The sequence below is a fragment of the Eleginops maclovinus genome, chromosome 16 (assembly GCF_036324505.1).
Source record: "Eleginops maclovinus isolate JMC-PN-2008 ecotype Puerto Natales chromosome 16, JC_Emac_rtc_rv5, whole genome shotgun sequence".
Classification (NCBI taxonomy): domain Eukaryota; kingdom Metazoa; phylum Chordata; class Actinopteri; order Perciformes; family Eleginopidae; genus Eleginops; species Eleginops maclovinus.
This window is the reverse complement of record NC_086364.1, coordinates 5,732,302-5,755,355: the sequence shown is the minus strand read 5'-3', so window position 1 is coordinate 5,755,355 and position 23,054 is coordinate 5,732,302. Positions and strand designations below refer to the sequence as shown.

The following is a 23,054-nucleotide window of genomic DNA, read 5'->3' as shown; positions in this document are numbered from 1 at the left end:
ATTGTTCTTGTAGTTTTTCTTGGGGACTTTTACAGTGTAATGTGTGTTATCTGGACTTTTTGCGATGGATGCCCTGTTAATTAACTCAATTTCCATTGCTCAATGTCAGGCCACGTGGAGCTGTGCCAGATTCAGACTGAAGAATATTCCAGTCGTTTTCATGATAGGTTTGAATTGAGCCAACAGGATGCTTGTTGTGTTTTTGTGACTCTGTAGTGGTCTATAACTGAGGTTCAAATGTTTAAGAGGAGCAGCCAAACAATTCACATAGAAATGATATCCTGAGGAGATTCGTATTGTGTCTTTCGATCAGATAAGGATATCAGGGACAGCCAGGGAACTGAAAAATAATCTGGTTTAAAATCTCATTCAGCATTTCCAAAAAAGATCGTTCAGGACCTGCCGGGGAAGGTCAGAGATAGATGCAGTGTTGCACAGATATCTATGATTTTGGCTCCAGATATTGTTTTGTTTATCAGAGATGGGTCACACGATATTTTGGACGAATTACATTAAAACCAGTGGAGAGAAGCTTTGGAGGGAATTTAAATTGAAAAAATCCTTTTGATTTGACATTGACTAAAACAGAGTGGACACAAGCCAACTATGTCAAACTGTTGGTAATTTAGTTTTGTTTTTTGGCCCGTCACCTCTCTCTGCTCTCACTGTACTTAGGAAAGATTAGGAAAATGGATGTGGATTTAAGAAGATTAGCATGGCTGTATTTTTCCATCAGAGATTAATTAAACATATTCATACAAGTGAAAGCAAAAAGAGAAGAGACCGTAAAAACGTTATTATGATAAATTAGTCCTTACTCTTTGTTAAAGTGGAGGTCAAATGTCCATTAAGCTCAGAACCAATTGATCTTAATTATTGTCAAAAATGTATCTGGAAAACGTATTAAAATTCATTTAGTAGTCGTGTAATAAAACCCAACTTTATACATTTATTTCAGGCTGTTATTTCTCCTAAATTTGTTTTGTACGAACCGGATGAAAAATGTGGGATACACATTCTCTCACTTATGCTTGCTGGGATAGGTTACAGCCCTCTAACAGTCTGAACAGGATAATCTGCAATGTACCTAATAAACTTTAGATTAAGATTAAAAGACTCTTTGTAAAAATTAAAGATTTACGTAAAATTAAGGATTTTACGAATACTGAAAAGAAAACAGCAATTATTATTATAATTTGTAGGTTCATTTTTGTATTTGTGGTTCTACTGGGACATCCTTTAATGTTCAAAAAGCTCTTTATTTTTCTCATACTGCCTGTGCTGCAGCACCTCTTTTCACCCTCTGTCTGAAACCAGAGCCCAGTCTGCTCTGATTGGTTAATTGGCTGGCTCTGTTGTGATTGGTCAACCGCTCAGAGGAGTCCCAACCCTAGTCCTATCACGTACAATGTGTCGGAGTGCTAGCAAATAGAAGCGTGAGTGTTACATAGTGATGTCAGTATGTTACGAAGTAAACAGTGTGTACAGGAGATTAAATCCCTCTGGAAGGGGAACCTTGGGACCATTTGCATGCACAACAACCTATATAACACACTACAGGAAAGGAAAAACACCAAAAAGCATAACAGGGCCTTTTATAGCAGAGTATAAGTACTGATGGCAAGAAAATGACTCAGCTGCTGACTTGTTTTACTTTAAAACCTTTCTAATCACAATTTGTTTCAACCATGTCTACCCAGATGCTTTATTCCTAAAACAAGTGCTCCAAACGCCTCATACCTAGTTTTGGTTAAGGCACACACAAAACGTACTAACTGTTAGAGAAAGACCTGTCATATTAAGAAGAAACTTATGTTGACTGTTGATAGGAGTAAGCAAAAAAAAGCAGCATTCAATCCATTTATTCACCTCGACTCTCTCCCTGTGAAGATGTATGGAGTAAAACTAGACAGGAGCCATAATTCATGATGCCTCTGGGAATCTTTGTCAGTTTAACATAAACATGTTGTATTTAGGCATTGAAAAAAGCACTGCCTGATGTAGTGTTTCTTAGGAAGACAGCCATGGAGTACAAGGACAACATTAAGAGAGTCAAAACACGTCTCAATTCTCAAGCCATGTGTTAAAGCAAATATTGATAAAGCATTATAATACAATTATTTTGTACGCTGATGCAGCAGTTTCTCCATGAAGGTCCCTAATGGTTCCTTGCTCTAATTAGCTACTCGTTTATATACTCATTTTTCTTGTGACTTTGTGTCAATTACAGAGCATTGTTTAGTGGAGGGGCGATATGAGGCCAGGTGTTTGTTAGTTTAGGACAAAGTCAAATCACCTTACCTATAGTTTACCAATAGAGGTCAATAAAGTTCATAGATGCCTAAATTGCTCTTGGTCCAATATCAGAAATTGACATAGAAGGCGATGCTGTGAACTGTTTGGATGGTCAGCAGTTTTTCCTGACAGATGACGAGTTTATCAGCACGTGAACTTTTGACGCAGCAGGCTGCAGATGCATTGCTAAATGTATTGATCATGAAGCAGATGACGGGACAGGTGCACGTTGCTAAACAGCTGCAGCCGAGGCGTCATGCCCGGAATATAAAGGCAGTCATTAAACATTGTGCCTATTGATGAGACCTCACTCCTCAGCCAGATGTATTTACTGCTGTGGCTTCACGTTAATGAGCTAGATCAGAAATCAGGTGGGGGGCTGGAAGGCTATGCAGCGACCCGTCAACAGATGGCAGCTTTTTATTCGACAATTCATATGGTCAATATCAGAAAATGAAGAGCTATGGAACTTACAGGATATGACAAAATGAGAATAGGAAATGCATTGTCGGGAAGCCTGGCTGTTGCAGCAGCAAATACTGACACAGTAAAGTAATGGCATTCAAATATAAAAATGTAGAATAACTAATATAAATTGCTCAGGTTTTTGAAAGGATCAAAGGCAGTATAAATAAGAAAATAAATGAGAGGTAAATTATACCATGAAGAAAAACCAATATGTGAGATTATAATATAAACATACTGCAGCAGATGTGTATTAAATTGTGCTTGTATTCTCATCAATGAGACTGTTAAAGCAATACATATTGAGCAGGAAGTGTCAACGTGCACAAACAATAATTCACCTTATCTACAATATTCAAAATACAGTAGAAGCGAGCATACATAGAGGCAGAACATACAGATGTACTATTTGCTTTATGACGTGCTTAGTTTATCAAAATGTTCATATGTCGGTAGAGTAAAGGTAATGCAGGACGAAAGGAAATGATGGTATAGTATGAAAACCCTAGTAGGTTTTAAAAATGCCAGTTAACTCTGTAAAGAGACTTCTTCCACCATATGTCACCCACTAGAGGGAGATAAGCACATCATAAATGTTAGTTAGTCAAACAAGACTGCAGACAGAGAAAACAAAGATTGTCAGTGAGAGATTATTACAGAAATGTTTTCTCACATTAGGTTTTATTTTCTTTTTAATTTAGTCATTCAAATGTGTTTACTTTAACAACGGAACAGCACAAATGAAAGGTGAGCTATTTTGAAGCGACTTCATTAGTAACAATGTCCGTGTGGCCCAGCAAGCCACTGGGTGATGGGAATTGCTGTGTGTGTGTACTTGTATTGATCATGTTATGGGGACACACATTTTGAGAGATATTAAGGGGACCTAACTCCCAAACATCGCAGGACAGCTTAGACATACAACATGCCCCTCCATATCTTCTTTTTCAGGCTAAAATCCCTAAAAGTAGCCAATATAATGTACTTGCATTCACTTGTTAAAGGTTAAAGAGGACATATTCTGCTCATTTTCAGGTCTAGAGAGATGTTCCGCCCCTTAGACTACAATGTACATTCTGTTGGAGCGCCAGCCAATAGAAGCACAGGTGTTAAATAGAGATGTAACTATATGAAGGTAAACAAAGGAGTCTCAACAACTCTATAACTCACTACGGGAAATGGAGAACCGCCAAAAGGATAATAGGGCCTCTTTAATATTTACACTAGATAAAAATAGTTTTACCATCATGTCTCTATATACAGTAACATAAGGATAGCAAGGTGTTGATAGTAAATGATGTCAGTCCCTGTGTCCTCACGCACAGTAAGTGGCATTGTCATGACGCAAACAGCAACATGTCTCTTGCTCACGGCTCAGACTACACTTTGCACATTGTATCCTTTAGAACCAGGCTTCAGAGCCAAATAGACTGCGTCATGATCATGTGTGGAGGATGTACCTAGTCATGCACAAGCTACAGTAATTTTTGATCCCTGACATCAGAGTGAAGCCTCCAGCGGTTGTTTACACAGGGCTGTTTTTTTCGGAGGATTTAACCAAAGCACAGTAGAAAATCCTCTTTGTGTATTGGTGCAGTTTACAGGTTCAGCTGACTTTTTGTTGCAGGGGTCAGGGCCAAGCAAATCAGAACCAATCTGCCATTCAACTGCATTCCAAGGCTTAGTGACAGCATTATCCAGAATCTAAATACAAAAAAATGTATATTGGATGCCCCTGTTTCCCAAACAATTAAATTGTCTTGGTATTTGAAGATGTGTTGATTTTACAAAGCCTTGTCAAAGAATTATTGATGACTCACTTCCTGTTTGCTTTAATTCTATAATCACAACCCAAGGATATGACCTTCATATGTCTGCCTCAGCTGTTTCCATGCCTTGATTAAACATATGGGAGGTCGAAGCTTTTAAGCATTTTCACCACGTACGTCGCTCCCCATCAAAGACATTAACCCAAACCATTCCGCTGCTTTGACAGCTGAAACATGACTAATGTCATTGAAAGGAATGTGGCAGATGCCCTCTAACAGTGGGGACTAATCAATTTATGAAATGATTTATGTGCCAGCGCCTACCTGGAGAATCACATGTAGGACGTCGCATACAGTTTCCCACGCATGTGCGACGTCTTTAAGTGGATATCAGCATGACTGTAAAAACATCCTATGATAACTATTCTAGTGATGCTGCTCTCCAACCAGCCTGTTTATCTGCAAGCCTGTTTTTTAAAGGGAGCTCATGGTTAAGTCCCACACAGGAAGTAGAAAATGCTAGAGCTACAGTGAGCCTTGTGCACTATCCAAATCTCTTGATAAGTTTATACACTACAATCAAGCCCTAGGCCATGACGCCTGGCAGGGATTACCAAGGGATTACAATATATTCACCCCACTGGGATTCCATCACATGGTGGATCAGATCTCTGTGAGAGGGGACCAGTGTGCAGCACTCTCTCAGGGCCACAAACACTACTGTGACAGATTTGACAAAGAGCCTAAGTCTGTCTGACAGCTACACACAAACCGCCGTCTGGTTACAATGTGAAAGCTAAACTGACGCTACATGGATTGACATACAAAAGCTCTCTCATGGTGTTTCTCGTCCATTACCTTCCAGAGGGCAGGAAACAGAGGAATTAGACTTTCAGAAGAAATAAAAACAGTTTGGCAAAGGGTTACTGGTTTCAATTCCAGTCCATTAGCTATGCAATGCTAAACAAAGGCTTTGAATTGCAGTCCTTTTGTATACAGACTTTTTTTGTCGTAATAATTCCAATGACAGTATCAGAACTAGAAAAGACAAACTTCCCCAAACAGATAAAAAAACATTTAAATCACACTATGGATGTTAATTATTTAGTATAGCCAAACACATGCCTGCAGACCTTTGGCAGATTAAGTTTGAATGCTTTGGACCACTGAAAAAAATTAAGCAACAGCTTCAAAAGTAATGTCACGAGAGAAAAAATGATAAATCCTTTTGTTCTCCATTTGTTGCATTAAACACTGGACACCATCTGTTGGGTTGGCCCGCAAAATATAGCACCAGCAGGGTGGCAGCTGCCACCCTAAGACACAACAGCCTGACCATGGCCTCATGTCACACGCTGACACACTCTAAATATAAACCATTCTGGGCCCATTAATGGGTTCTTACACTGTCTTAGTTAATGCAGGCTGACCAGCACATTAAGCGAGATAAAGCTAAAAGGTAAACAATCAAAATAAGCCAACTCTAAACAAAAGGTAGTTTGGTTGGCCGCCAAACAGGCATTATTGCGTATTATCACAACATTTCAGAAAAAATACAACTAGTGCTGTGTATCTAACATTTCAATCCCTTTGCTTACCCCTCCTCCAGGCAGTAGGTGACTGAGATGGGCGTTCGTCTAGGCTGCTTGAGCGACTCCCCGTGGTGGCCGCCACCGCTGCTGCTGCTGCTGTTCTGCACTGTGCCCTTCTGCTCAGGCCGGCCCTTCGGGGTTCCCACTCCAGCTGTGAACGTGGCGGTGGTGTTCAGTGGCTCGGCCTATCAGACGGAGATAAAAGGACGGTTGAGCCGGGAAAACTTCATGGACCTGCCTCTTGAAGTGAACCCCATCACTGTGCTAGTCAACAACACAAACCCACGGGCACTGCTAACCCGCATCTGTGACACCCTCTCCACCAACCGCGTCCATGGAGTGGTGTTCGAGGACAACGTTGGCTCTGAGGCCGTGGCGCAGATCTTGGACTTCATTTCCACTCAGACGGCAGTGCCCATCGTGGGCATTAGTGGAGGCTCTGCTGTTGTCCTGCCATACAAGGTCAGTGTAAAGGAAGGGACAGGGAAAGGGTTAAGAAAGAGATGGTTTGCATTTGACTTGTGGAACCTTTTAAATTCAATTTCAATGTCATCAACTATAACAATTTGACAGAAATGTTATAATTTCATAAATAGGTATGAAAACATGATTATCTGAAAGAAACATAGCTGTCATTCATCAGTGAAAAGCAACAGAGACACAAATGATGAAGCAGCAGATGAGGGGATAAAGGGGTCCAAGAACAGACCACTGTGGGACTCCACAAGAAATGAATGTCCACACACTGGTGGGACACGGAATAGAGAGGGCTGGTTTGCGCTTTACTTGTGGACCCTTTAAGATTACAATTCTAAAGTCATCAAACTATATCAATTTAATTTACATTTCAACAACTTTCATTTGCATTAAAAATGCCCTGAACACATTATGGAAATTGTTCAGGCTGCACTGAGGTCTAAATAAATACAACTTTTGAGACTGGTGAGCCTGAATAGATGTAATGTCTTATTCATATAATCCACATTGAGCAACTCACATAACATACTGCAGCTAATCTGATAACTGTTATGAACAATAAATTACAGCCTGAATACAGATCATCAGTCTTTGAATCTGGGCAATAAAGATGCCATCAGCTGCAGTCCACCATTAGGTTGTAATTGACACATCATTTTCCTAATGTTATAGGTTAAATAATAGCCTTTCAAATTCATACACTAACGGCTGAAAGCCATTGGCATTTCATCATTTCTCGCCCTAATCCTGGTTTGTAACTGCAATAAATGTTGAGCTTTAGGGGCAGTAGGCAGGTGTGGAGCAACAGAGGCCGGTTATAAAATATCCAGACAGATCAATCTGCAATTGTGTGAGGGAATAGTTTCATATATCCGAAAACCCTTATATATTAGACCTGTGATGTATGTCAGATTCATGTTCATATTTAGATCTTACACTTTTCGTTAAAGCGGCCGATAGCAGTAAAAAAAAACACAAATTCAAGCAAGATTCAAGTATTTTTTAAATGTACTAAATGTATAATGGTCAAAGTACCTGGCACAGGCAGTAATGCAGAACATCAAACCTACCATTTACTTGCAATTAAGTGGTAACTGTCAGATAATGAAGCAGAGTACAAGTGTGAAGTAGCATTAATGTGATTCTAATGTACCACAATTGCGTTCCAAAGTATAGTACTTCGGGGGGGAAGAAAGGCGCAGGGTGAGGTAGGCCTGCTTCTTTTCCCAATTTGAGCAGTCTTTGCGATGTGTATAGCGCGAATGTTGATATCGCATTCGCAATAAGGATACATATTTAAATAACTGTGCAGCACTAATCTAGGTAATATATATCTTTTTCAAGAATGGCAAAAAATATATGTTTATGTGAAAGAATCGAGCATTTATCAGGAGTAAAAGCACAAATGAGATGAATATACAAACAACAATGGCGGAACAGAATGGGTCTAAGAACTGACCCCTGTGGGACACCTTAAAAAAATGTGCGTCCACACACTGACATTTACAAATTGTTTATGATCTTTAATTAAAATAGAGAGCAACTTGTGCACCAGCTAATTTAATTAATAACTAAACTAAAAGCATTTATTATACAGAATTTCAAAGCAGACTGAACTGGATGGACAATCTAATTCAGTATCAATCAAATATAGAATAAACGTTTAAAGTGTATTTGAAAAACATGAGATAACATAGAGACCTTAAACACAAATAATAACAAATCAATAAACAATAGGGACAAGGGTTTACATTTTGTACAAAAATGTAAATAATAGTTTACATTTATTTTTGGTTTGACACAATGATAGAATACATATCGGGAAGTAATTCCCTTAATTTATGTGGGTTTGTAAACAGCTCCCCTGTCAGCTATATCCATTTCAGAAAACATGGCTGATCCTGCCATCAGAAGTGCTTCTCCAGGGTTATAAAAAAGATGTCACTCAGCAGTTAATGCCTCCTGCTGCTCATTTGCACTTTGCACCATTACAGCAAGTCCATTGTAATACATTACCAAGCAAACACATCTACTAACAAACACAGGTTCTAAAAAACAAGTGTATTTACTAGGGCCAGGGGAAGTTAAAATAAATCATTGTTTTTGTATCATCAATTAGCCAAAGACCAAAGTTGAGAACATAAATAAATGGTGTATAGTAAATACATTAAAAGTGCATCACAGAACTGAGTGCATGCATTATTAATGAGGACGAACCCAGTTGGAAACACAATGTGATCTTCTGGTACTTGACATGTACATTTCCGTTTGTCCCCTTATAATCATATCATTTTTGTCAGTTCTTATGGTCTTGGGCCTCTGTCGAGTACATATTTAGGTGTTCAAACTTTGAATTAAACTGCATGTCATTTTACAATCCTGTTTAGTGGAAAAAATAAATAAATCTCAAGGCCTTTTTTGAAAAATCTCATTGAGCAAGGCAAACACCCCACATTTTCTGAGTAAAAAATGTACATTTCAAAATAAATAGGCCTATGTAAATGTGGACTTATGGCTTACATCCAACGCTATAATTTGGGAAATGTTCGCAATATTTTTCATTGCTACAACATTTGCCTCATGAATTGAGTAAACTCAGATTTGAAAAAAGTAGGTGATTATCAATGAAAAGACAACTACACAACCTCATAGAAGTGTTGAGATTGCCTAAGCCACTTTACAAGCTGTCTCTGACATGCTGCCTATAAGCAGAAACGAAGATGTCTGTAAGCATATCTGCTTTACATCCAGGGGACCAACTATTGATTGTGCCAAGAGAGCCGGTGTAGTGTCATTTTACCTCTGGGCCTAGTCTACCAAAAGTTATTGTAGTGCAGCATATCACAGATTCCAGTTGGCAGAGGACCAGGTTTTTGTAGAAAAAATAATTCACCACCAAGTACTAACGTAAATAATCATTGCATAGATATTGTGTAGTGGTTCTTCAATTTATAATGCGACAGTACTTAAGTACTGTGTTTATTTGTTAGAACCTAGTCCGGCATAAATGCTTTAAAGTGGTCCTATTTCGCTTTTTGATGAATTCTCTTTCCTGTAATGTGTTGTATAGTTGTTTGCATGTAAATTGTCTGCAGGGGCTAAAATCCCATATTTCCATCCAAAGGGAGTTTCTCTCCCAAACACTCCCCCCTTCCTGAAATGACTTGGTTAGACTTGCGTAACAAACAGACATCACTAGGTAAAACTCGCACTTCTAATGGCCAGTGATCCAACACTTTGTTTGTGATAGGATAAGGGGCGGGACATCTCTATGCAATCACAACGGAGCTAACAGATCAAAGCAGAATGGGCTCTGGTTTCAGGCAGAGGGTGAAAAGACGTGCTGCAAAATACTTTTTAGAACATTAAAGCATGAAAACATGTCGAGGAACAAAATACAAAGATGAAACTGAAACTGAGAATAATATGTCCTCCTTAATTAGTCATTTATTATTGAAGTGCTGGTAATGTGCACATGACAGGTACAGAGAGATGAGATTGTACCAACCCTCTTTGAGTCTTCTTGTTAACAGTTTCTGAGGCTGCCCGTGGATTGATTTATGGGACTCTGTCAAAGGTAGTCAACAAGGCAATATCGCTCCTTCATTTTTCATACATATCGCTGAGAGCCCAGGGTTTGATCTTTCTGGAAGTGACAGCATCAAATTACATGATAAACTGATTCCTATCCTCAAGGCACTTTAGTTTGTTGATCGGCAACATCAGGGCGCACTACGCATCAACCTCTTTCATTTTCTATCCCAATGAGGACACGCAAAGAAATTATAACAAGCAAAAGTTCAGAAAAAACTCATGTTAAGATCAAGACAGGAAGTATTACCTTTCTCTCCACTAAGCATAATGCTTATTGTTTATGAATCTCCTCTAGTAAGGACGCATTTGTCAACTTCAGATTGACAGAAAATCAAAGCTAGTTACTTTACTATTGCCAGCAGATCAATGTGTTCCCAAAGGTCTGCTCTATTTGCAAACCTCGGTTAATCAATATCATTAATAATGGCTGTTTCTTTAGCACAACACAACACTCGAGAGCTCCAAAAAGTCCTACAAAAAACGATAAAATAGGCAGTATTTCATCGCGTCCAAAAAAAACATGATATTGACAACATAGACTCTAATCTGCTACCTGTATGGTCTTCTCTGAATACATTTGTTTTGTTGTATTATGCAGGACAAGTTGTCACGAATCTCTGATCAAATAAATATATGCAGCAATGTCCTTCAGTTACACACAAAATGTGGCTGCACAAAATCCACTTTTTCTCTCATTATGCATTTAGTTCAATATAGTGACCTAAAATACAAGCATTCTTTGAACCATTCATCTTCTGGTCTGACAGATCACATTCTCTGAGGCATAGCATTGTAAAGTGGACAAAATGTAAGTCAGACAAGAGCAAAACTCTGATTGTCTTCGCAGAAACAGTTGCCAGAGGCTTTCTAAAAAACTAGAGCAGTGCTTTTTTTCTCTGTCTGTCTTGGCTCAGTCCTAAACTTGCTTGTCTCTTCCTCTGCCATCCGCTGCATTTTAAAACCACTGACACAGTTGCAGTGTCACCTGTCTAAAGTGAGGCAAAGCAAGTACAGAAGAGAAATATAAAGCAGCCAGAGGGGCAGTGATGCAGTACATATGTACAGTTTGTGAAGAGTAACTTAAACTGTATACATCTCAGATGTCAGGGTAATGTTGTAGAGACAGACACGGACAAGAAAAATTATATATCTAAGTACAGTGTTGAAGGGGCGACCATGCCTCTTTGTTGTTTCAAGTTAGGAATTGGAGGAAGTCCTTACTGTAACTATATGTTGTTGTCTTTTATGGCTTTTTCAGAATGATTTTAGAAAGTCTGAATACTGAACAAATACAAATTTAATCCAAACGTGGTTTAAAATGCACCTCAATACTTTATATAGATGATATCAGCAACCAATGCAGATAGATAGCAGACACACAAATCCAATCTGATCACTTGCAAATAACAGTGTTGGTAGTGTTAGAGGTATGGTATTTCAAAAAAAAATACAAATTATATAAAGCCTGTTTAGAGAAAAAAGATCCAGTTGTGTTCCTGTTGTGAGATGAATACATTTTATATATATAAATAAGACGTTTTGAAATTAAACAAATACTTAATACTCAAAGATTTCTCTTCATTTTATCCTGGCAAATGCACACAGAACATTCATGCTCAATTGAGTATTACTTGAGTCTTGCTCTAAGCCAGTGTCATATTTATTTTTTCAAACTGGCAAATGGCCACGGAGTTGTAGGACTGTTCCTGGTTGCCGTGCCATGATATATGTGACGTCAACAGCACAGGAAAGCGACGCCAGGGCATTCCCTGCTGCGCGGCGGAGGCTGACATATGTCGCAGCAAAGAGCCGTGGCCAGAAGTATAGAAGGACTGAGTGAGATGACTTCAGATTAGTCATGTGACCAAGGGAACCATACACCACTTCCATCTCTTCAGCTATAATGCCACTCACTGCCACAACACATGAAGCACAATGCATAATGTCATTGTAGCTTCAGCCTTTTTTTGAGCCAAGTGACTCCAATCTCGTGTTTCTTTTAGATATTTGGATGCAGTCCAAGTCTATCAATAGGCACTCCTCAACTCGGTCATTCAAATAACCTTCAGCTACCGAATAAGAATTTTCAAGCAGGTAAACACAGTTGTTTGTGTAGTGGTCCAGTACAATCTGAGAAGAAATATTGGTTTCGGTGACACAGAAACAGCTGTAGTTTAGAGATAATCACTGCTTTACACTCATCTATCTCCAACTCAGACCAGTTTCAAAGCATCTAAACACTAATCTTTGGGCTGCAAAGCATGCATTCAACTGGACATTGCAAGATTTCAGCTCAATAAATGTGTCAAGAAAGTTGACTGTGTACAGTAGTGCAGAGTGTGTGTGTTGGTACAGAGATATGAGTTCCTCTGTATGTTTTACCCTTGTGAATGTAATCTCAGCCTTGAGAAGCTAAGCTTCCACTCAATGGTCGTAATCTTCTTTGGGATTGTAGACTATTACTGTGAGCTTCTGTGGACAACACTGCAGTACAGCTTACTGACTGAATGGAGTCATGGTTGATACCAATTTACATTTACCCTGGTCATAATCTAACATACATTATCCATAGTATTGCGCACTATGATATTATACTGTATTTCGTGAGACGATAGAGATTTATCAACCAAGGGAGATTTCAGTGTTTCTACAATCACTCTAATTGTTTCTACTCGATTTTAGATTTCTGTATCAATCTGGTGAAATACTTTGGTTTTTCATGATCTGTTGTGATATAAAAATACATATACAGTAATAGAAAATGTAATTGTTTTTCGCCCAATGCATCACAGTTTCTATTAGCCAACTGTGAAGAGCCTGCTGGCAACATTATTTGCAAACACCAATGGTGTGAACCATGGAAGTATAAAAAGAGCTGGATACACCTTCGGAGGCAGGGCCACATTCATTCCTATCAAAGTTGCTCAGCCACGACAGAATTAGTTTCAACAACTGGCACACTTCCCAGTGGCTTGGTGTGAATACACATTTAGTATGAACCAAAACAGAAAAACACGTATACATATAGTTGATAAATGTGAACGTAGCTACTGAGTCTTTAAAAGAATCAAAATGTTATTAAATACCCTCTGGTAGAAAATACCCTGCTGCAAGAACATATAATGAGAGCGGTTGGACGCAACCAAGAAGAGGCTCCTTCCAAGTGTGGCCATGTGGAAAGTGTGTGAATATTATAGCCTTTAGATGTATTCAGATAACAAACCATAAGACTTGTTCACTCCAAGCCTACATGAGTCTGCATTTTGCTCCTGAACATCTACTGGTGAGGAATTCATATTACATTTTGTGTAACCGACTGTGACTGTTTCATTCCCTACAACCATATGCCTTGCACAGTACTGTACATGCTCTGCACATCGACAGGGCGATCGTGACTTCAGGCTTTGAGTTACAGCTCAGCCTTTGGTAATGCCCCAGGCTCATTTGGGCTGCACTATCAGTCTGCTCTCTGCTAATTGAGCTGTTGAGATCGTAGTTTGCTAGGGGCTTTATTCTGACAGACCCTTGGGCTAGTGAGTCTTAACAAAGCATACACAAACACATGCATAAACAAAAACACTTGCACACTCTGACACCTTACCACCTGTCGCGAGGCAAACTGATTAAAAGGAGCAGGACGAGGAATAAGCACGTATAGGAATAACGCAATAACGCTGACAGATTTGCTGTGGGACGGCGAAGGGAAAGGGAGAAAATGAGTAGATTTATACGATCTTCTCAAGCTCCTCCGTGACTAACCTGCATAAGAACCTTGCTCCCAGTGTGGATGTATGCAGCCAGCCGGCCTCGACTGCAGACTAATCAATCTTAGTCCGCAGCATGTCCCTAACACTGAGCTGAAACCAATTCCTCGTGAAGACGTTGATAACCTCATTTCATTTTTATAGTTAACAGTAATGTGGGGGCAAGCGTTTCAAAAATAAAAAGATAGCTTAAAATAGTGGCCACCTTATGGCAAAGTAAAACTGCTGGCACAGTTACAACCTAATCTATTATTATTATTCCTGTAGGTTTTTGGAGTGTAGTTGCATTTCTTCCGTAAAAATATAATGCTTGAAAAACCTCCTCGCTGTTTGGTGGATATTAAAAGAGAGCTGTTAGAAAAACAAGGGCAGTGATTTCTGAAACGAGGCGAAGGAAAAAGAAAACATTTCCAGGGGTGTGAGCACGGTACAGTCAGAGGAACAAAGTCGAGGGATTTAGCTGTGACGTCTGAAATCATAAGATGCTCATACATCACAAGACCACTGAACTTCTTTCAAGGACAACAAGGACAGGCAGAATCAGATCACCAGCCTGTTTGCAGTCGCCGATACCTGACCCCTTCAATCCTCAGCTATGAAAACCCGGCACTCAAAGTGGAGTGGTTTTTCCCCAGGGAGGGAGAGGGTCAGAAAGGGGGCCACCTATCTATCAGCCCAAGGGAGGATGAGCTTTCACACCTAGAATAAAAACATATATTTCTACTTTCTCCATCTAATAACTCTATACCCTCACACCAAAGCCACGTTCTACAAATGACTCACCGTTTAATGACAGTGTTTGTTTTGCAGAGCAATGCGGCATAATAAAGATGAGGCACAGTAATTGGAATCTGCTAGAGAATCAATAATCTCTGTTGAAATGAATGGCTGTACATGCACATTTGCATCAATCCATCATCACTGTCACATTAATCATGATACCGCTGTATAATTACTGTAAAGAGATGAGGCCATGGTTGAGACGACTGCCAGCCTGGTATATTTTAACACTTTTAATTCTGCTTTCTATAAATCTAAATTTGCTTATGTGTGTCTCACTGCTTATTGGACGGTGAGATAAGTCATTAATTGTGGTTTTATGTTCATATTAAGTGTGCAGTTGATGAACAGTCTGTTAATACATTGTCGATAAAATGTTGCTTGGTTTCTACGTATTAAATAAATTAACGACAGTAGTCACTTAAGATAAAATACTCCATTCCACTGTGTACCAGCAGCTGGAACTGCGGCGACAGTTAAATACGTTAAACACTGCCAGAGCCCAAACCATGTTCCCGTTAGTGTTTAATTCCTGTCTGTCTTGTGATGATTTCTCTGATGTCTAGAGAGCTTACCTTCTCTTGCACTGTTTTTCTTTGCTTTACTGTGGATCATTTAGCCATGAATCAAAAGTTTTAAGCTATCCACAAATATAAAAATGTATATTCAAAAATTATTCCATGGTGTTTTCTGATGGAGAATGTATGTTCACAGCAGATGTCGAATCAACCTGACTTCCTTCTGCGGATTGATATGACTGCTCAAAGTTTCTTGATCTTCCCTAGCAATGGTCAAAACTAAAAAACGTCTGGAATGTCCAACTTGACCAATCAGTATGGATTATTCAACCAATCCATGTAATAAAGACGGGTAACATCAGCTAACAGAATTTGTAATTATTGGCAATTGAATTTAGAAAGAAGCTGAATATAATACAATTTTGCCATTGGTTGATATTTAAGAAAAATGTATTTATGAGGTTACCATACCTTTAGAGATTGTTTATAATTCCATAATCCTGCTTTATAGATCAGCCATTGGGGAACTTTTGGGTGGCCATGTTACGAACAATTGTTTCATTGTGCTGCTCCTCAACACAACAAAGCACTTTTTAGATTTTATCCAGCATTTCCAATTAAAGAAAGCCCCTTTGAATAAGCCAACCTACCTTAACTACCTTCTAATAACTACCTGCTACTAACTACCTTGTGGATAAAAGCCACACTTAAACTCTAGACATTTCAGCCAGTACTTCAAAACGTTGTGATACAGTCTTTGTATTCAGTCTTTTCCCACCAAATACATATGGTTCAGTAAAGTGCACAGGCCAGGTTTTCTCGCCTTTATATTTCAGTAGTGATTTATTGATTTTAAAATGTTGTAGACAGCTCCTTTAAATGGTAACTCAATACTAAATCACAGCCAAGAAAACAGTTTCTGGGTTTTTTCCTTTAGGAATTTTTCAGGAGCATTTGGCCCCACCCCAAACCATGATGTCATTGCGGTTTTTCTTTGATAACTGAATGTAAAAACTCTTCAATTGACTCCTAAATTCCAAAGACTTCTAAAGCTTAACTTAACCAGACATTTTAAAAGGTAAAAGTATCAAACACCACAAGACATTATGAAGTATTTTTCCCGCCTCTTTTGGATGAGAAAACACCCTTGTTCCCCTATCATTGCATTTGCAGAAAAAATAACATTTAAGGTAGGGCCAGAGCTGGCTACAGTGATAGCGCCATCCCTCTGAATTTGAAAGTATGGATGACGGCCAGTGTTTGCACGGCAAAAGTAAGACGTGTGAGTTAAAGTGATTAAGGGTCTACAGCGCCTGCAAGAGCAAAATAAAGCAGAACCACTTAACTCCTGTCAAAGCTGCACTACAGACCCTACTGGTTGGGCAACCCACTATTCTATGTGATTTGTCTGAGAACTTGTACTGCGTGTGTTCCCTTCTTTATACCATGGGTATGAAGAAGGTCCTCCAGAGATCCCATTGCATATTATACAAATTCAATTAAGATGTGGTAATTCTGCTTCTTAGTCAGGAGAAAATTGCGTGCAGTTAACTAACCATTAAGGTCTTCGTACGGTTTCCATCTCCCAATTATATGTTTTTCCTCTTCATACAGGGTGAGGGCTCCAACTTCCTGCAGCTGGGCTCCTCCATTGAGCAGCAAATCAATGGCATGTTCAAGGTGATGGAGGAATACAACTGGGACAGCTTTGTAGTCATCACCAGCCTTTACCCAGGCTACGAAACCTATGTGGATTATGTTAAGTCTTTCACCGACACCAGCTACTTCATATGGGACCTGCAGGACGTGCTTACCTTCGACATGTCCGCTGACGGCATGAACGACCTACGCGCACGAAGGCTGCTGCAGCAGATCGACGCCCAGGTGCTATTGGTGTACTGCTCCCACGAAGAGGCTCAGTACCTGTTCAGCATGGCGTCAGAATCTGGACTGGTTGGGCCAGGTTATATCTGGATTATCCCCAGCCTGGCAGTGGGGAACCCAGACATGCCCCCGCCTGAAAGCTTCCCTGTGGGGCTCATCAGCATCATCACAGACCGTTGGAGGATGAGCCTGAGAAAGAGGGTGCGGGACGGGGTGGCCATCGTTGTGAAAGGTGTGCAGAGCTTTCGGAATCAGAGGGGCTTCGTTCCAGAGGGCCAAAGTGACTGTCACAACCCTGTGAAGCCAGCTGCTAGTAATGACACTCTGTTCAGGTATTTCTAATATCCACAGTACATTTTGTCATATTTTTTTAATCCGCTCATGTTGCCGTCTTGATAAATTAACTAGTATGTTAATTTCCACAAAACCAGTTCACTTTCAGTTGTTTTCAGTAACTGTTGATTAAACTCAACCCTTCCTGAACCCATGTTTCACATTAAAGCTTTTAGACCGCTGAGAAGACACCATTAGTCTCTTTCTTAATAAGTCTTTACATAAATAAAAGAGCAGAAAATGTTAAGTTTCACTGACCTTGTTTTACTAAAAACACACAGAGATTTGACATACTATAGTGCTTTGGAAATTAACACTTAAAAAAAAGATACAATTCTATGTGTTCCCCATTTATTTTAGCAGTTGCAAAGTTTTTGTATTGTAAGTCAAACTGCTGGTACTTGAGTCATAGCCATTATTTGAATACCACTGTTATTTGGAAGACTCACGCTTGTATGTAGAATAGATCAAAGTATTTTACATTTTGTAAATGCTTGAAAAGATGTTCATGTTTGATATCAGGATTGGACATAAATTCCTTGTACAGCTCTTCTACATGAAAAGGCACACACACAGTCATGATGCATGACAAAGAGGAGCTAGTGGCCTGTGGTGGTTCTCTTGGCGAACTACCCTAAAAAAATGGCCACTTTGGACACTTGAAGTCAGTACTGATAAATGGCAATAGTGAGTTACTGAGTGGAAGCTCTTCCCACCGAAACAACATTGTAGTGGATGGCTGCTAATGGCACTCTACAGTATGCACCCATGTAGCTTTAGAGTCTAAAGCTACATGGGTGCATACTGTAGAGTGCCATTAGACTATCTCACGTGTGTTGTTTTTGATGCGTTTAAACATGAACTAGACTCTAAGGATCATTTTTCAAATTGAACTCCTGAGTACAATGAGGATTAAAGTTAATGTAGCTAGGCAAGAATCAAATCCATTTAAATGGTAATCTTCAGGACTAAAGCTTGTTTAATGACATTATTTCGTCCTTATACCTAAAAAGTAGAATAGGTCTTAGATCACTGCTCTCCTTAAAAATGACTTATGAAATATAAAAGTATTTTCTGATGGTCATGCTTAGTTCATAACAAACTTTGTTGCTTGAGATTAAGGCTTTTTTTGGTCAGGAATTTCAAATAATGCTGACAATTAGTAAGCAATCTGCAGTCTTTTGGTGACATAGCACTTCAGACATTCCTTGTAATGACCCTTGGAGGTCATGTGCTGTTTCTTTTTCTGTCGCTTTCATTGTCTCAATGTATATGTGTAAATTATTATCTGCATAACCTTGTTGGGATAGAACAGAGGAATGTTGGAATGTTTACATTGGGAAAAATATTCTCTTTAAATCCCGTTAAATCATGAAGATACAACAGTAATATCTTTGACATCTGTTAGACCTGGCGAGAAAAAGAGTTCAGAACTTGTTTATTTATTCATGACTTCCCATCTGTTTTGTGTTGTTAACCACATTTTATGGTGAATGTCACATTTCCACATTATGTCCTCTGCCTCGCTGCCATCTATCACCTTATGTCCTCAGCACTTAGAGCTCCCCTATATCCCTTGAAAGCTAATTCAGTGGGGTGGGTTGGTGTTGATGATGATAAAAGGCGGGGCTTCTCCTTATTTAAACCATGCCAAAAAAAGAGCCACCTGACGTCATCTGTGCTGCGCAATGTAGAGCACATTATTTCAGGAAAATATTGTTCATAAACCAAGGTCACAGGGAAATGTGTGTTCAAAGCATGTTGTTGTAGATGGCCACCAAGGGGATGCTAACATCGTCAGACAGTCCTGTTGCATTATGAAACATCACTTTCTCCCTCTGATGTCAGAAGCTTTTTAACTTTTGAGTCTTAAAAGCCGTAGGGTAGACAACTTTTTCTTTTGTAAACCCAAAACGTCCATGAAAAAGTGGAAACGGTGAACCTTATCTCAGCTTTGATACTGTAAAACCTCCCTTTTGTTAGACTTCCTAAACCCAGCAGGCTTGATTTGCGTAGCAGCAGCTCTCGTCAGTAATGTGAAGGTCGGGAAGATGGAACAAAGCGCTTTCCATTAACTTTATAGTCCGTCATTTCTTCTCTTTCCAGCCAGATCAAACATTACCATCCCCCACGGTTCTCAGATTTGTCCTCACTTGATTGGAGATTTTGTTTCACACAAGCCTTTGATAATGAGTCAGCTCACCTGTTAATGGGATTATTGCAGATTACCAGATTAAATAGGCTTTTCACACAGACAAGAGCTGAAGGCTATTCTCCTCCCAGCAGGCTTTCATCACCTCTGCTGGAGTGTCGGCTGAGGTGAGAGAGCCGCGCCACAGGTCTAACATAACAGGAAGTGAGTGATGACACAATGGAATCAAAGGAGGTCGCAGTTTTTTTCATCACGGTGCAGAAGCTATCAGGAAACCTTGTGTCTCTGTTGTGACAACGACACAGCTTTCTGTACGATGACAAGGCATTTGTGAACGTATCCAATCAGCTTAAAATGGCTATGAAACAAGAGAAACATACTGTAGGTGCTATTCCCACAACGTGGGAAACATTTCAAACAGTGTTAATGCAATATGTATGAATTTTAAATAGATTAAAAAACAAAGGTTTTCTAAAAAATAAGACTACGTTGTGCCTATATGAGGCTGCACATGAGCTTAATGGTTATCCTACAGTATATCAGCGGGAAAACATGCTTACAATGTAATGTGTATGATACATGATTGCATATGAGCTAAACAAACTAAAATCATGGCATCATGGAGGCATTTTCTTTAGGTCAAATTGACCTTGACCTTAATCAGTTTGTCACTGGATGATTGTGCCTAATTTAGAAAAAATCCCTAAAATCATTCCTGATATTTCTCTTTCACAAGATTTTTGACGGACTGCGAACAACTCTAAAACAAAAAAGTCCACCTGAGGCCAATAGAAATGTCATCAGCAGTGAGGGTATTTGAAAATAAACCAAAGTATTAGGTAAATTAAAATGTCTCTTGATGAAAAGGGAGGACATCAAAACAGGATTAAAGTTACTAAAATTCATCCTGAGGCTATATCTTTACCAAAACAAAAAGCAAACCAGAGAACACTTGTCTAGATATTTTAATAAGGGACTAAAAAGTCAACCCTATGGTGGTGCCAGAGGAAAAGTCAGGGGTTGATCAAAGCAATAGGGTTCATCCTCTGGTGACCATAAAGTTCTGTACAAAATGTTATAGAAATCAATCTTATAGTTCATACTTCAGTCATTCTTCCAATCATAGAAACAAGACATTTTTTTCTGGTTGGTGATGGTAAGATGAACATCTTCAGTGTTTTGGGGTTTGATCGTTAAGAATCAGGACAGTTACCAAATATACAGTGTAGTCCATCAAGAACACAGTATAGACGGTGTTGTGATTACAGGAAACTGCACACTGTTTTTTCAAAATGTAAATCATGATCATCTTTCTGTTTTTTTCTCTGTAGGCACATGTTGAATGTAACCTGGGAACACAATGACTTCTCCTTCAACAGTAACGGTTACCTGGTGAATCCAGCCATGATAATTATCACTTTGGACAGAGAGAGACAGTGGGACAAGGTGAGCCTTTCACAACATGTTGATAAAAAAAATCATTTTGGTTTCTTTCCTTCGAAGAATCAGTTTTTGTGTGCACAAAATGTTTTCTAGGCAGGTACATTGGTTTCATTGATCTTGCTAAAGGCAGAGGGATTTCATACATCACTGGTCTGTTTGTAAAGACCATTCAGTGGAGTCAGAGCACCACTGATACCCATTAACTATTTAATAAAAGGATAATTTCCCAACACAAAGTACACACACCTCCTACCCTCCACCTCGTTAAAAATATATTATAAGAAAACCCACGCACACACGTTTATGTGCTGTCTCATTTGCTTGTCTGGAGATAGATTAATTTAACCACAGGGGGGAAGATGTGATGTGGACATTCTGACTGGGGGGAATTCACTTCCTCCACTGGTTGTACTGGAGGTATTCAGTTTAACATCCACTCATAGCAAACAGCCCCAGGTGCCTCAAAAGCTAATTATGTAACATTTATTTTTCATCTGCATTAATTTACAATTAGTCAAAAAGTTGCTAATGGAAAGATATGTGATTATTGAAGCAGGACTCAAACATTATTCTCAAGTATGATTTTATGCTGAATTATCAGAAAAGATTGTGATGAGATTTACAATAAAGACGCTGTATGCTTTTTGGTGCTTTCCTTTCCATTTCCTTTTGTTATGAAGGTGTTTGTGCATTTCAATTGTCTGCAGAGGCGTAAAGCCTCTCTACCATAAATAAAGATACTTATTAAACATTAAAGCATGTAAGCATGTCACAGTAGAGGCGCAAAATCAAATATGAACCTGAAAATGAGCAGAATATTTAAATTGTAATATTATAATATAATGTTTTTAATATTTAAGAAGAACTACGTATTTAGAATAATCAAAGTGGTTAAACATGTGACAAAATAGTATGGTATGATGGTCCATATCGGGCAAAATGCTTAAACTGTTAGAAGTATAAATCAATGCGTCACGTTAGATTCGGCTTGGTAAAAAATGCCAATAGAATATATATGCTGCTTCTCCTGGTCTACCAGTCCTCAACATATCAATCTGAAAAATATATGAAATGAACTCTTTCTTTTTCTCCCTACCTGCGCTTTTGCAAGACGCAGTGCACAAAACAGCAGCAAATGTGTTGCTTCAACAATGGAGACAATCATAAATCAATCAATCAAAGAATAACAGCCAGGAACAGGTTACAGAAGGAAGGTAACAAAGACTGATCACCTTCAAACTAAAGCCCTTGTTCTTCCTTCCTTTTGTATTCCTGTTGAACAACTTTCACTTTTCTTTGGGCCTCCTGTCCTGCCGATAGACGTACATGTTGAAGGGCATTGTTCTCCCCTGCGACGCCCCCAGTAGATTAGGGATGTATTTAACCGTCTTAATATCCTCGTCCTCTGTGCTGTGCTATCAAAGACAAACAGGAGAGTTGGCTCTGGTAACAGTGTCTCCTCCAATTGTAAGACTTTGAAATTTAAATTGACTCCAGTGACAGTAACATGGATTGGATTGGTCATTTTGCTATGAAGAGATTTACTTATATAGCCAAACGGTTTGAAGTATAAGGCATAAGGGTTTGGTCAAGCAGAAACACTTTCCATCACTGACAGAGACTTCTTCAGTTGCAACTTGTGTCCAAATGTGTCCTCTCATTCAACCCCTGATTTTAGCACTCATCTGCATCACGCTGACCTTTACATAAACCTTTAGTGGTTGAATTAAATATGTTTCTCACCCCTTCAGAGCCTTGCATTGTGCTCATTTCAGAAGAGTTTTGTGTGAGGCGACACCTTTACAGTGCTTAACTTTCAGTAGCCTGAGGCGTTTTTTCTCTGAAAGCTGAAAATCAATTCCATCTTTTGATTGCCTCTTTGCCAGCTTTCCTATTGTATACGTTTACAAGCCAGCCTCTCTGTTAGGTTCATGCACCACCAATGTGTTACCGGCCTGAGCCTGACACTTTACAGGCCGATAACTCGC

At 39.2% G+C, this 23,054-nt stretch overlaps 1 protein-coding gene across 1 annotated transcript in view; it reads left to right on the top strand.

Moving 5' to 3' along the window:
• grin2ca (glutamate receptor, ionotropic, N-methyl D-aspartate 2Ca) overlaps window positions 1–23,054 on the top strand; it is a 56,868-nt gene that overhangs the window by 10,574 nt on the left and 23,240 nt on the right. The window contains exons 2-4 of the mRNA XM_063903151.1: window positions 6,139–6,583; window positions 16,869–17,470; window positions 20,955–21,069. Coding sequence (XP_063759221.1) covers window positions 6,155–6,583; window positions 16,869–17,470; window positions 20,955–21,069 — 1,146 coding nt within the window. The 5' untranslated portion in view covers window positions 6,139–6,154. The remainder of the gene's footprint in view (window positions 1–6,138; window positions 6,584–16,868; window positions 17,471–20,954; window positions 21,070–23,054) is intronic.